Source organism: Schistocerca cancellata, chromosome 4 (genome assembly GCF_023864275.1).
Source record: "Schistocerca cancellata isolate TAMUIC-IGC-003103 chromosome 4, iqSchCanc2.1, whole genome shotgun sequence".
In the NCBI taxonomy this organism is placed as follows: domain Eukaryota; kingdom Metazoa; phylum Arthropoda; class Insecta; order Orthoptera; family Acrididae; genus Schistocerca; species Schistocerca cancellata.
The window spans coordinates 932,947,332-932,960,005 of NC_064629.1; the positions used below are offsets into that span (position 1 = coordinate 932,947,332).

At 42.1% G+C, this 12,674-nt stretch overlaps 1 protein-coding gene across 1 annotated transcript in view; it reads right to left on the bottom strand.

Moving 5' to 3' along the window:
• The window catches only part of LOC126184512 (arrestin homolog), a 448,574-nt gene that overhangs the window by 1,622 nt on the left and 434,278 nt on the right, over window positions 1-12,674 (bottom strand). The window contains exon 4 of the mRNA XM_049926905.1: window positions 8,036-8,179. Within this exon, the coding sequence (XP_049782862.1) occupies window positions 8,036-8,179 (144 nt within the window). The remainder of the gene's footprint in view (window positions 1-8,035; window positions 8,180-12,674) is intronic.

The following is a 12,674-nucleotide window of genomic DNA, read 5'->3' on the forward strand; positions in this document are numbered from 1 at the left end:
CTGAGTCTCGTGGGCGAATAGCGCGAGCTGGGTTTCACACGATCGTCTTTTTCGAAACCCATGCTGATTCCTACAGAGTAGATTTTTAGTCTCCAGAAAAGTCATTATACTCGAACATAATACGTGTTCCAAAACTCTACAATTCATCGACGTTAGAGATATAGGTCTATAGTTCTGCACATCTGTTCGACGTCCCTTCTTGAAAACGGGGATGACCTTTGCCTTTCCCAATCCTTTGGAACGCTACCCTCTTCTAGAGACCTACGGTACACCGCTGCAAGAAGGGGGGCAAGTTCCTTCGCGTGCTCTGTGTAAAATCGAACTGGTATCCCATCAGGTCCAGCGGCCTTTCCTCTTCTGAGCGATTTTAATTGTTTCTCTATCCCTGTGTCGTCTATTTCGATATCTACCATTTTGTCATCTATGCGACAATCTAGAGAAGGAACTACAGTGCAGTCTTCCTCTGTGAAACGGCTTTGGAAAAAGACATTTAGTATTTCGGCCTTTAGTCTGTCATCCTCTGTTTCAGTAGCATTTTGGTCAGAGAGTGTCTGGACATTTTGTTTTGATCCACCTACTGCTTTGACATAAGACCAAAATTTCTTAGGATTTTCTGCCCAGTCAGTACATAGAACTTTACTTTCGAATTCATTGAACACCTCTCGCATAGCCCTCCTCACACTATATTTCGCTTCGCGTAATTTTTGTTTGTCTGCAAGGCTTTGGCTATGTTTATGTTTGCTGTGAAGTTCCCTTTGCTTCCGCATCAGTTTACTAACTCGGTTGTTGTACCTCGGTGGCTCTTTTCCATCTCTTACCATCTTGCTTGGCACATACTCATCTAACGCACATTGTACGATGGTTTTGAACTTCGTTCACTGATCCTCAACACTATCTGTACTTGAGACAAAACTTTTGTGATGAGCCGTCAGGTACTCTGTAAACTGGTTTGGTCACTTTTGCTAAACAGAAAAATCTTCCTACCTTTTTTAATATTTCTATTTACGGCTGAAATCATCGATGCAGTAACCGCTTTATGATCGCTGATTCCCTGTTCTGCGTTAACTGTTTCAAATAGTTCGGGTCTGTTTGTCACCAGAAGGTCTAATATGTTATCGCCACGAGTCAGTTCTCTGTTTAACTGCTCAAGGTAGTTTTCAGATAAAGCACTTAAAAAAATTTCACTGTATTCTTTGTCCCTGCCACCAGGTTATGAACGTTTGAGTCTTCCATTCTATATCCGGCAAATTAAAATTTCTACAGAGAACTATAACATGGTGGGGAAATCTAATCACACCATCAAGATAACACGCTCTGCTAACGGTATACTACGCCTTCCACATCGCTGGCAACGGGTTCTACACAACGCTGATGACTACTTTGAAGGTCAGTAACAGGTGCAAACATCTAACTCTTTTGTATCGGTTGTGAATAAATAGTTGTCACTATTTAAGGATGTAAAGGCGTATATCACTAGGGGTAAGATAGATACTGCCTACAGTAAAATTAAAGAGACCTTTGGAGAAAAGAGAACCATGAACATCAAGATTCCAGATGGAATCCCAGTTCTAAGCGAAGAAGGGAAAGCGGAAAGGTGGAAGGAGTATATACAGGGTCTATACAAGGGCGATGTTCTAGAGGAAAATATTATGGAAATGGAAGAGGATGTAGATGTTGATGAAGATGAAATGGGAGACATGATACTGCGTGAAGAGTTTGACAGAGCACTGAAAGACCTGAGTCGAAACAAGGCCCCCGGAGTAGACAACATTCCATTAGAACTACTGATAGCCTTGGGAGAGCCTGCCCTGACTACCATCTGGTGAGCAACATGTATGAGACAGGCGAAATACCCTCAGACTTCAAGAAGAATATAATAATTCCAATCCCAAAGAAAGCAGGTGTTGACAGATGTGATAATTACCGATCTATCAGTTTAATAATCGACGGCTGCAAAATACTAACACGAATGTTTTACAGACGACCTAGGGGATGATCAGTTTGGATTCCGTAGAAATGTTGGATCACGTGAGTCAATACTGACTTTACTTCTTATCTTAGAAAATAAATTAAGGAAATGCAAACCTACGTTTCTAGCATCTGTAGACTTAGAGAAAGCTTTTGATAATGTTGACTAGAATACTCTCTTTCAAATTCTGAAGGTCTCAAGGGGAAAATACAGGGAGTGAAAGGCTATTTACAGTTTCTACAGAAAACAGATGGCAGTCATAAGAGGCGAATGGCATGAAAGGGAAGCAGTGGTTGCGAAGGGAGTGAGACAGTGTTGTAGCCTATCCCCAATTTTATTCAATCTGTATATTGAGCAAGCAGTAGAGGAAACAAAAGAAAAATTCGGAGTAGGAATTAAAATCCATGGAGAAGAAATAAAAACTTTGAGGTTCGCCGATGACATTGGAATTCTGTCAGAGACAGCACAGGACCTGTAAGAGCAGCTGAACGGAATGGACAGTGTCTTGAAAGGAGGAAATATGACGAGCATCAACACAAGCAAGACGAGGATAAGGGTATGTAGTCGAATTAAATCGGATGATGCTGAAGAAATTAGATTAGGAAATGAGACGCTTGAAGTAGTAAAAGAGTTTTGCTATTTGGGGAGCAAAATAACTGATGACGGTCGAAGGAGAGAGGATATTAAATGTAGACTGGCAATGGCAAGGAAAGCGTTTCTGAAGAAGAGAAATTTGTTAACATGGACTGTAGATTTAAGTGTCAGGATGTCGTTTCGGAAAGTATTTGTATGGAGTGTAGCCGTGTATGGAAGTGAAACGTGGACGATAAATAGTTTCGACAAGAAGAGAATACAGGCTTTCGAAAAGTGGTGCTATAGAAGAATGATGACGATTAAATGGGTAGATCACATAACTAATGAGGAGGTATTGAATAGAATTAGGGAGAAGAGAAATTTGTGGCACAATTTGACTAAAAGAAGGGATCGGTTGGTAGGACATATTCTGAGGCATCAAGGGATCACCAATTAGTACTGGAGGGCTGTGTGGAGGGTAAAGATCGTAGAGGGAGACCAGGAGATGAGTATGCTAAGCAGATTCAGAAGGATGTAGGTTGCAGTAGGTACTGGGAGATGAAGAAGCTTGCACAGGATAGAGTAGCATGCAGAGCTGCATCAAACCAGTCTCATGACTGAAGACCACAACAACAACAACAATTTAAGTTCCAACCCTCGTAGATTCGCTAACTAACTATTATGACCAACAAGCGAATGTGGTGGCAGCTAGGTACTAATTCTTTTGTTGCAAGAAAAGATCTGAGCAAACTTATCACGAGTAGGTAACAGATTTGCAGGGTACGACGAGGAAATGCAAATTCAAATGTGCTTGTGGTGCTTCATATTCAGGCCCGACCGGTCTCGGCCTAGTTGAAGAGTAGCTTCAAGACTAGCAACTTGGATACAAGTGTCAACTCTAATCACTTGCTTGTACTGTCTATTTGACACAGCTTGGGGTGTTGTAATACTGAAGAGATTTCTTATTTTGTCTGTCGACCTTTGTTTGCGACACATCTGTGTAACACAATGTTATGTATTGCATACCTCATTTTGTAATAAAACTGATTAATACGATTTGTTTGAATGTTGTTCATACATATCGAGAAAATAAATATCGCACTAGACTAATCTTGGACTTTGCAAAGGGAAACAACGCGATGCTTTCTAACGTTACTGCGCGTCGCATTAAAGACGCGATGAGCATTATTCGTCTGGGCTAACTGCAGCTACACAACACGAAAACGAAATTGCTAAAACTGCTGAAGCACCAGAGAAAATACGCCTGACGACACCCTGTACGTGATTCGATGGGCTAAAGTGACAATAATATAAGATTTTCTCTCCCTGTGTGTCATTCATTAAGTGCGACCACGTAGGATACGGACAGTGTATGACATACGGAAGTTTGGGTCGGTCCGAAATGCGTGCACGGATAGCCGAAGTGGTTCAAGCGTCCGCTTGCGATAAGCGGGAAATTCGGTTGCGAACCGTGCCCGCTACACATTTTCATATGCCAGTAATAAAATGTACAGCTGACGTCAAACCGCATTCGTAGTTTCCCAATCCATTTCGTGAAGAAGGAAAGTTATGACTGTAGAAGTACTTGACGAACTGAACACATTGTGGACGGACCCCGAGTAAGCCTCAGGCAGCAGCAGCAGCGAGGCAGGCGGACGGCGCCACACTATTTATCCATTTCGTAGAGCATAGTTAGTGGGCGACATTTTACCAAAAAGATACCACCTGCTGGGAACAAATCGCGTCCAACACGTCTTGCTGAAGGGTGTTCCGATGTCAGCAGAAGCCAGCAGGGAAAAAATTTGCCATAAAGAAACGTCCTGGACCTGTACAAATTCTAATGTAGTGATTTGTATGCCTGAGCGTTTCGAAACATACCACAGTCAGGTAAGCTATGTGTATAAAAGTTATTTTCGGAATAAAAACAAAAATCAGGGAAACATTATTGTGTATCTGTTAATTTTGACATTTCTTAATAAGATTTTTAAGAATAGGCAAAGCATGTCTCGCTGTTTCAAATGAAACACAATACAAATTTATTGCATTCACAGTTACAAGGGTATGATTTTCGAAAAGTGTGTTTGAAACAGCAGTCCAGCTGCCCATCCAGGGTGAGTGGGGGCTGTCTGAAACGTGTTAATCTTGTACCCTAAAAGATAATCACATCCCTAAAGTACAGTCATGCGATATTAGAAGGAGGGATGGAAGATAAGGGTGTAACGTCCCGTCGATAACGAGGTCATTAGAGACGGAGAATAGCTCAGATTTATTTAAGAATTCGGAATAAAATGAGCCGTGATCTTTCAAGGAATCATATCGGCATTTGCTTTAATCTGTTAGGAAAACACGAAAAACCAAGAACTGGATTGTCAGACGGAGATTTGAACCGTAGTCCTTCCGAATGCGAATCAAATGTGGTAACCACTGCCTCACCTGAATCGATGAAATACTAGAGACTAAGAAGAAAGCAAAATACGGTACATCATTCGTCACGCTCAAACTTCTATCTCGAAAGCGATGGGGTGCTATAACAATACGATTTGATAGCTTGTTAGAAAGAAGGAAGCTGTATTGGTAACAACTGTTTGTCCCAATGTGACTTCGGCAAGGCCGTGAAGACCGCCGTGGTATAGGACGAGACATGGCAGAAACTGGAAGGGTCTTTGAGATTGCTAAAACCTATACATGATGCAATAATGTCAGCAAATGCAGAAAACGTAGGATGTCTTAGCTTTTTACTGCGATTCCAGCTAACATAGAGGCCGTGCTGAAGGAGGGTAAAATACTTTCTGCATTAGACCAAGCAACTGTAAAAGCTACCGTGAAATGCAGGAAAACGTTTACAGGCGAAACAATCAACGCAGTAGCAAACATTATGGACCTACGGTATAACGGAGGATCTCTTACTGTAAATATAGGAAAGTCAAGCTATACTCTATGGAGGAAAATTAAGTAATTTGCTTTACATTGATTCTAGAATCATTGTGGCAAATGTAGTCGAGTTTCGAGCTAGTGTTGCTTTCTTTTTGAAATATTATCTGTGGGTTGTGATTAAACGCGTTTTTCGTTGAGGTGAGATCTTTTCACGAAATTTCAATCTCCAAAGCTCTCCTCCGAATACAAAAATATTTTGTTGACACCCACATGCACAGGTAGAAATGAACATTGTGTGATTCTTGAAGTTTTCCCGCCGTACTGAATATTCTGTTCGGATTGCAGCCGGTTCATGTTGACTTGTCACAATATTTCGGCTGGCAACTGTCCGTGGCAGACACACACCTGAAGACGGCTGGATGGTTGCCAGCCGAAATATTGTGGTATGAAGTCAACATAATCCGGCTGCAATCCCGAAACCTCATACAATGATCATTATAATAAAATAAGAGATATCAGGGATCGCACGGAGAGATTCATGTATTTGTTTTTCCCGCTCTCTGTTAGAAATGGTTCAAATAGCGCTGAGCACTATGGGACTTAACTTCTGAGGTCATCAGTCCCCTAGAACTTAGAACTATTTAAACCTAACTAACCTAAGGACATCACACACATCCATGCCCGAGACAAGATTCGAACCTGCGACCGTAGCGGTCGCGCGGTTCCAGACTGTAGCGCCAAGAACCGCTCGGCCAATGCGGCCGGCGCTCTCTGTTAGATTGTGGTACGATAGACAATTAGTGTGAAAGTAGTATGATAAACACTCTGCCAGGCACTTACATATGAAGTGAAGAGTAGTCATGGAGATGAACGTGAAAGTTCAGGGAGAAGAAATAAGAACGTTGAGGTGTGCTGAGGACACTGTAATTCTATCAGAGATAGCAAAGGACTTGGTAGAGCAGCTGAGCGGAATGGACAGTGTCTTAAAAGGAGAGTGTAAAATGAACACCAAAAAAGCAAGACAAGGACAATGGAATGTAGCCGAATAAAGATAGGCTATGCTGAGGGAATTGCATTTGGAAGTGAAACGCCCTCAGCAGTAAATGAGTTTTGCTATGTGGGCAATAAAATGATTGGTGATGGCCGGAGTGGAGAGGATATAAAATGTAGATTGGCAATGGCTGGAAAAGCGTTTTTGAAGAAGAGAAATTTTTAAAACTGAAAACAGATTTAAGTGTTTGTAAGTCTTTTTCTGAAGTTATTTATCTAGAGTTTATCCTTGTCTGGAGGTGAAGCATAAACGATAAACAGTTCAGACAAGAAGCAAATAAAAGCTGTTGATATGTGGTGCTACAGAAGAACGCTGAAGATTAGGTGGGTAGATCATGTAACCAATAAGGAGGTAATGAACAGTGTTGGACACAAATGAAATGTATAGTATAATGTTACTAAAAGAAGGGATCAGTTAATAGGACGCATCTGAGATTATCAAGGGATCGCCAGTTTAACACAGGAAATAAGTGTGGGTGGTTAAAGCTGTAGTGGGAGTCTAAGAGATGAATACAGTAAGCGTGTTCAAAAGGATATATGTTGCAGTAGTTCAGCCATGAAGAGGCTTGCACGTGACGGAGTTGTTGAAGGGCTGTATCAAGCTAATCTGCGGACTGAAGACCACAAGAACAACATGGCCAGTAAGCAAAACTCTATAATCAGTGACTCATTTCCGCTAAGTCAGCGCTTATCTATTAGATTATGATACCGTGCTACTAGCTATTCTTTCGAATACTTGAAATTTACAAGTGCTATATCACTTCAAGTGACATAGTTGTAGGCCGGCCAGAGTGGCCGAGCGGTTCTAGGCGCTACAGTCTGGAACCGTGCGACCGCCACGGTCGCAGGTTCGAATCCTGCCTCGGGCATGGATGTGTGTGATGTCCTTAGGTTAGTTAGGTTTAAGTAGTTCTAACTTCTAGGGGACTGATGACCTCAGATGTTAAGTCCCATAGTGCTCAGAGCCATTATTGACATAGTTGTAGAAACGTGTAGTGCTAAAATAGGTGCACCAAAGGGTTACATTCGGATAAAAAATATATGTACACACATAAATATATAACATACTTTCATACATAACTTTGCATTAATTATTTTTTTAAATTACCTTCCTTTGTGGCTATAGGGTACAGTTCCACATATTTTATGAGCACCCACTCGTATGATTCATTCTTAATATGTCTATGTTTTTACTCTTCTGTCCTGACATCCCACAATGCCTACAACGATATATACGTCTCTGTGCGTTTTAGGAAGAACAATCCTTCTTCTTAATTGGAACTACACATCAACAACGTGGAACACAAAACACTAGTATGCAGTGAAACTGTAACGCCTAGGAGACTGGCAAGGATATTGTGAACACTTCCCACACACGGACCAGTGTCTCCAGGCAGCGCAATATACTACAGTGGTTTTCACTGTGCTCAGTATTATTCAGCAACGTGAAAGCCCAGCCGCTACATGTTCATTATTATCGTACATCCGAAAATATTGCGCAATAATACTGATCATCGGAGAGGTACGCTTATAACATCGACACTAGTGGCAGATGTGAGACTTACCTACGTAGACGCGGACATCGTAGCTGGTGCCGATGGGCGCGCCCGTGTACTCCTTGGCGGGCACCAGCTGCACGCTGGGTGGCGCCATCGCCGTCATTTCCATGGTGAATGGGAACGCGTTGTGGCCCAGCCGACGCAGCAGCGCGTCCTGCAACACGCACACCCACTTCACCTAGTACCACCTACTTAATGATACTACTGCCATCTCAATGTCCGACCGTCGGACGGACGTTCAAACATTTATTAAGGTAAATCAATGTGGAACTAATAAACAAATAAAATCGCTCAGTTCCGAGGAAAGTCGGACAACATATACTAGTCGAACAAATTTCGAGATATGACCGAGACGAGGGAAACAGAGGTATTACACCTTGTATGAAGGGTCGCACAGTCGTTGAGATAGGAAAGGGCAAAACGTTACTGGTTTCCGAATTTACCCACCACCATACACCGAAAGTGCTTTGTCGAAAATAATGTAGACGTAGAAATAGAAGGAACGAATATTAAGGTTTAACAACCTGTCGACTATGAGGCATCATCTCGGAGGAACACGAATGCGGGAGGAAGTAGGCCGTGCCATTCAAAATGAACCATCTCGGCATTTCTCGTAAGCGATTTAGGGGAATAAAGGGGAAACTAAATCTGGATGGCTGTACGGAGATCTCAACCGTCGTCCTGCATAATGCTGGTAAATGTCCGTAGAGGTAAATGCAGACATACAAGCTGAAGAACGTGAGAGCTTACAGCCAAGGTTCTATAGAAACCGTTCGAAGAAACATTTGCACTACTCTCGTAACTGCACAATTTGTGTTTCTTTGATTGGGGATCTCTTTCGAAATAGCCTTTTAACCACAGCATGTTGCTACATGCAACCATCTTTCTAATGAAAGTAAAAGTTGATTTGCAATTCAGTACAGTTCAGTAACCTACACAATCCTTGTATAGCACGCATACTACATCTAGATTTAGTATTTTTTCTCTGAGGGAGCAGACTCAACTCTCTATCCCTGATTGTAACACAGGATCAACTGCATAATGAAATTAACACTGTATTCCATGCTGCAGTAGCTGTATTGTAAAACACCTTCGAAAGAACTATTCTCGTTGAACGTTTAATGATATTACAAGATTTTCAATTCCGTAGTTACTTATTTCAGGAACGGCATACCAATCGACTTCTACATTTATTAACAAAACTGAGATTACATAAAATTATAGTCACAGATGCTCCATGCACGGAGCGAAAAAGTAGATATTCGAAGTAAAAGACTGGTTTCTACTCAGATATTAAAATTTAAATCACACAGAAAACTTGAATTGATCTTTTCTTCACCTGGTACTAATACAATGGTACTTAAACAAAGAAAACTAACTACGAATACATTGCAAGAAGCAATTGCGATGGCACTGTAAATTTCTTCGCTACAAATTGTTTATATCAGAGAAGACCAACCATATGCTACTTAACTGCGTAGAATGAGAAATATAAATGAAGATGAAGCTTTACCGATTTAAATGGTGGTTGGGTTTCAGAATGCGTGGTTGGTTTTAATTGTATAATTATGTTTGACGTCTCGGGGCCAACCAACGCATTAGTCGCAATACCCTGATGATTAAACAATAGTTCAATTATAAAGAAAATATGTGGCCGGATTTTACTGTGCTGTGAAAAATTAATGATGTTCACAACTCAAAAAAGGTTTGCGTTAAATAAGTCGAAGTTTACTGTCCCCTTTTTAAGTAGAACCGTCGTAACGATAGCACTAAAGCTTTTACATTAAAAAATCAGGACAGTATACCACGTTAATTAACGAGCACAAGACAGTAGAGATCACAAGTCCAAAACGCTTACAAACCCGCGAAAATGTTTCATAATTCAATCCTTTTCACCTCGACTCAATTATTCTAAGTCCGCATTTTCGCAAACTTGGCGAAATCTTCCTACGTCTAAACGACAATACGATCATAAATTTTTCTAGGTATTCGGGCCGGCAAGCCCGAATATTACAAGTCCATGAGTCGTACTTCAAAAATTTCTGAACACTACAGAAAAGCAACCCAATCGCCGCTCGTACGTACGTTTACTCCTTCGGCCCTGGCAAACGAATGACCCAGGAGAAGATGGCAGCCGCTCTTTTATTCCAACGTACTGCGATTGCGAAAATTCTCATACAATCATTTTACACACACACTTAAAACTATTAATCTTACACTGAACGTATGTACGATATATGGAATAATGTAGAAGTTTCCTCAGGTTTCCGCTACTTTCCTTGTTCATTCTAAGTTCACTAGTTTGCTCAAAGTCAAAGTTTTCTATGTACCCTACTTTAGGCTATTTTGTCATTAATAAATCAGAAACAAATAGAACTAAATACATTTATACAGAAAAACTTAAGTCTAAATTGACATGCTGCCGCTACTTTCATTTCATTATTAATCATTTGGGGTAGCATTTGCCTTTTTGTGCTCGGGATGCATATTATGACACGTAGTTTAGAAAATATAATATTTACAAAAAAATCTACTGGTATGATCCGACAAAGCTCCAAGAGCTCTTTCTGTGGACACTTACGTTAAAAATCGCACGAGAAATCTGGGGCATATTAATTTTGAGACTTAATTTTTAAAGTTTATGTCTTAAATACCACTTGGGTTTTTCTGTGACCGTCTAGGATCAGTTTTTATTGAATTTATATCTCTTTAGTGGTCATTGTTCGTATTCATTTCCACAATGGCGGACCACTCCTTCCACGCTTTCCGGCAACGGCTACGCGCATTAGGTTTTTCCAGCTCTTCGGCAGCCGTGGGATTTCTCATACTGCCGGCGTCCACTGAGTCTGAATGCTAAGACGTCTGCTGCTGAGTGTTGGCGCCACTTCCTGGCCCCCTCCGCTGTCAAATACACGCGTGCTCTTGTATGAGTTTTGCCGCCACAAAAGCATGCGTGCGTACAGCCGCTTCTCTTTTTAAACTTTTAGCGTGCAGCCGTACGCGCGTATGCAAAGCTACAAGGTGGCAACCTGTGTCATTTCACATTTTCACATGATGGATCGTAAGACAGAACTTCTCCTTTTTCCCCTACCTACACAGGGTCGGTACGGTTACATCGGATTTGGTACTGTTAATCTTAGTAGATGGCCGGATGCCATTCCTGTCTCCATCCCTTTCACCCCCGGGACAGAATTTGTCTACTCGAGCAGTGTGCGTGTAGTGTTATCCGTGTGAAAGTTTGCGAGTGTTTTCTGAATATTTACAGAGCGTGTAACTGAGGTGGGACAGGACTGCCCTAGGAGGCTGTGGTGAGCCACCTAAAAACCACATCCAGCCTGCCCGGCACACTGGCCCCCATCGGTAATCCACGGGCTGTGTTCGATCCGTGAGCGGAGCGTCTGCCCGAATTCCTCAAGTGCAGAGCTGACACTTGCGGCTATCCTGGGGGTTCATAGTCAGATGCGCATTATTATTTGTTGTATACTTACATAATAGTAGCTGACAAAAACAGCACTGCCCGGGTATTGATGTTGTCAGTTTTCTATCGTACACTCTGTTTGTAGTGAAGTATCGAAAAGAATTCCATTTCCATATATTCTGTGGTGTCACCGCCAGACACCACACTTGCTAGGTGGTAGCCTTTAAATCGGCAGCGGTCCGCCACTATCAGTGATTGCAGACCGAGCGCCGCCACACGGCAGGTCTAGAGCGATTTCCTAGCACTCGCCCCAGGTGTACAGCCGACTTTGCTAGCGATGGTTCACTGACAAAATACGCTCTCATTTGCCGAGACGATAGTTAGCATAGCCTTCAGCAACGTCATTTGCTACGACCTAGCAAGGCGCCATTACCAGTTACTATTGATGCTGTAAAACATGTACCGTCAAGAGCGATGTTCACCATTTATGGATTAAAGTTAAGTATTCCACAGCTACGTCCTTTTTTTTGCTAGTCTAATTTCCTTGACCTGTTCCAGACCTCACGCCAGCCTGCGTGAGCTAAAACGCGTGCCTTTCGGCTTCCTCTCAAAACCGGGTTGGCTCTCTTGCCAATCCACAACATATTCCGTGGAAACACCTTTGAAATTATGAAACAGTCGCAGAAGGAAATATGCATAACGTACAAATGTATAAGAGCAGTGTGCAAATTAAGAAACATGATCCCCGACAGTTTCCGTACGTTGGGTGCAGCTGCTTCGCGTGCCACAACGCGACTTTTTAAACTCCTCCATGGCAACGCCTGCTCGTAGCTCCGTACGCAGCAACTGTTTTCGCCTACAGTCATTTGCGCTTCGCAGTTGAAAGCTGCCACAAGAGCTGCCAGTTGTCAGTGATTCCCTTAATTTGACTATAAAAATGGTTCAAAAGGCTCTGAGCACTACGGGACTTAACATCTATGGTCATCAGTCCCCTACAACTTAGAACTACTTAAACCTAACTAACCTAAGGCCATCACACACATCCGTGCCCGAGGCAGGATTCGAACCTGCGACCGTAGCGGTCACGCGGTTCCACACTGAAGCGCCTAGAACCGCACGGCCACACCGGCCGGCTAATTTGACTATAATGTGCTAATGTATATAGCAGTAAAGAATACATATATTGAAACTTGATGCATGATGCAGCAATTTTTCACGCATCTCAGTGTTT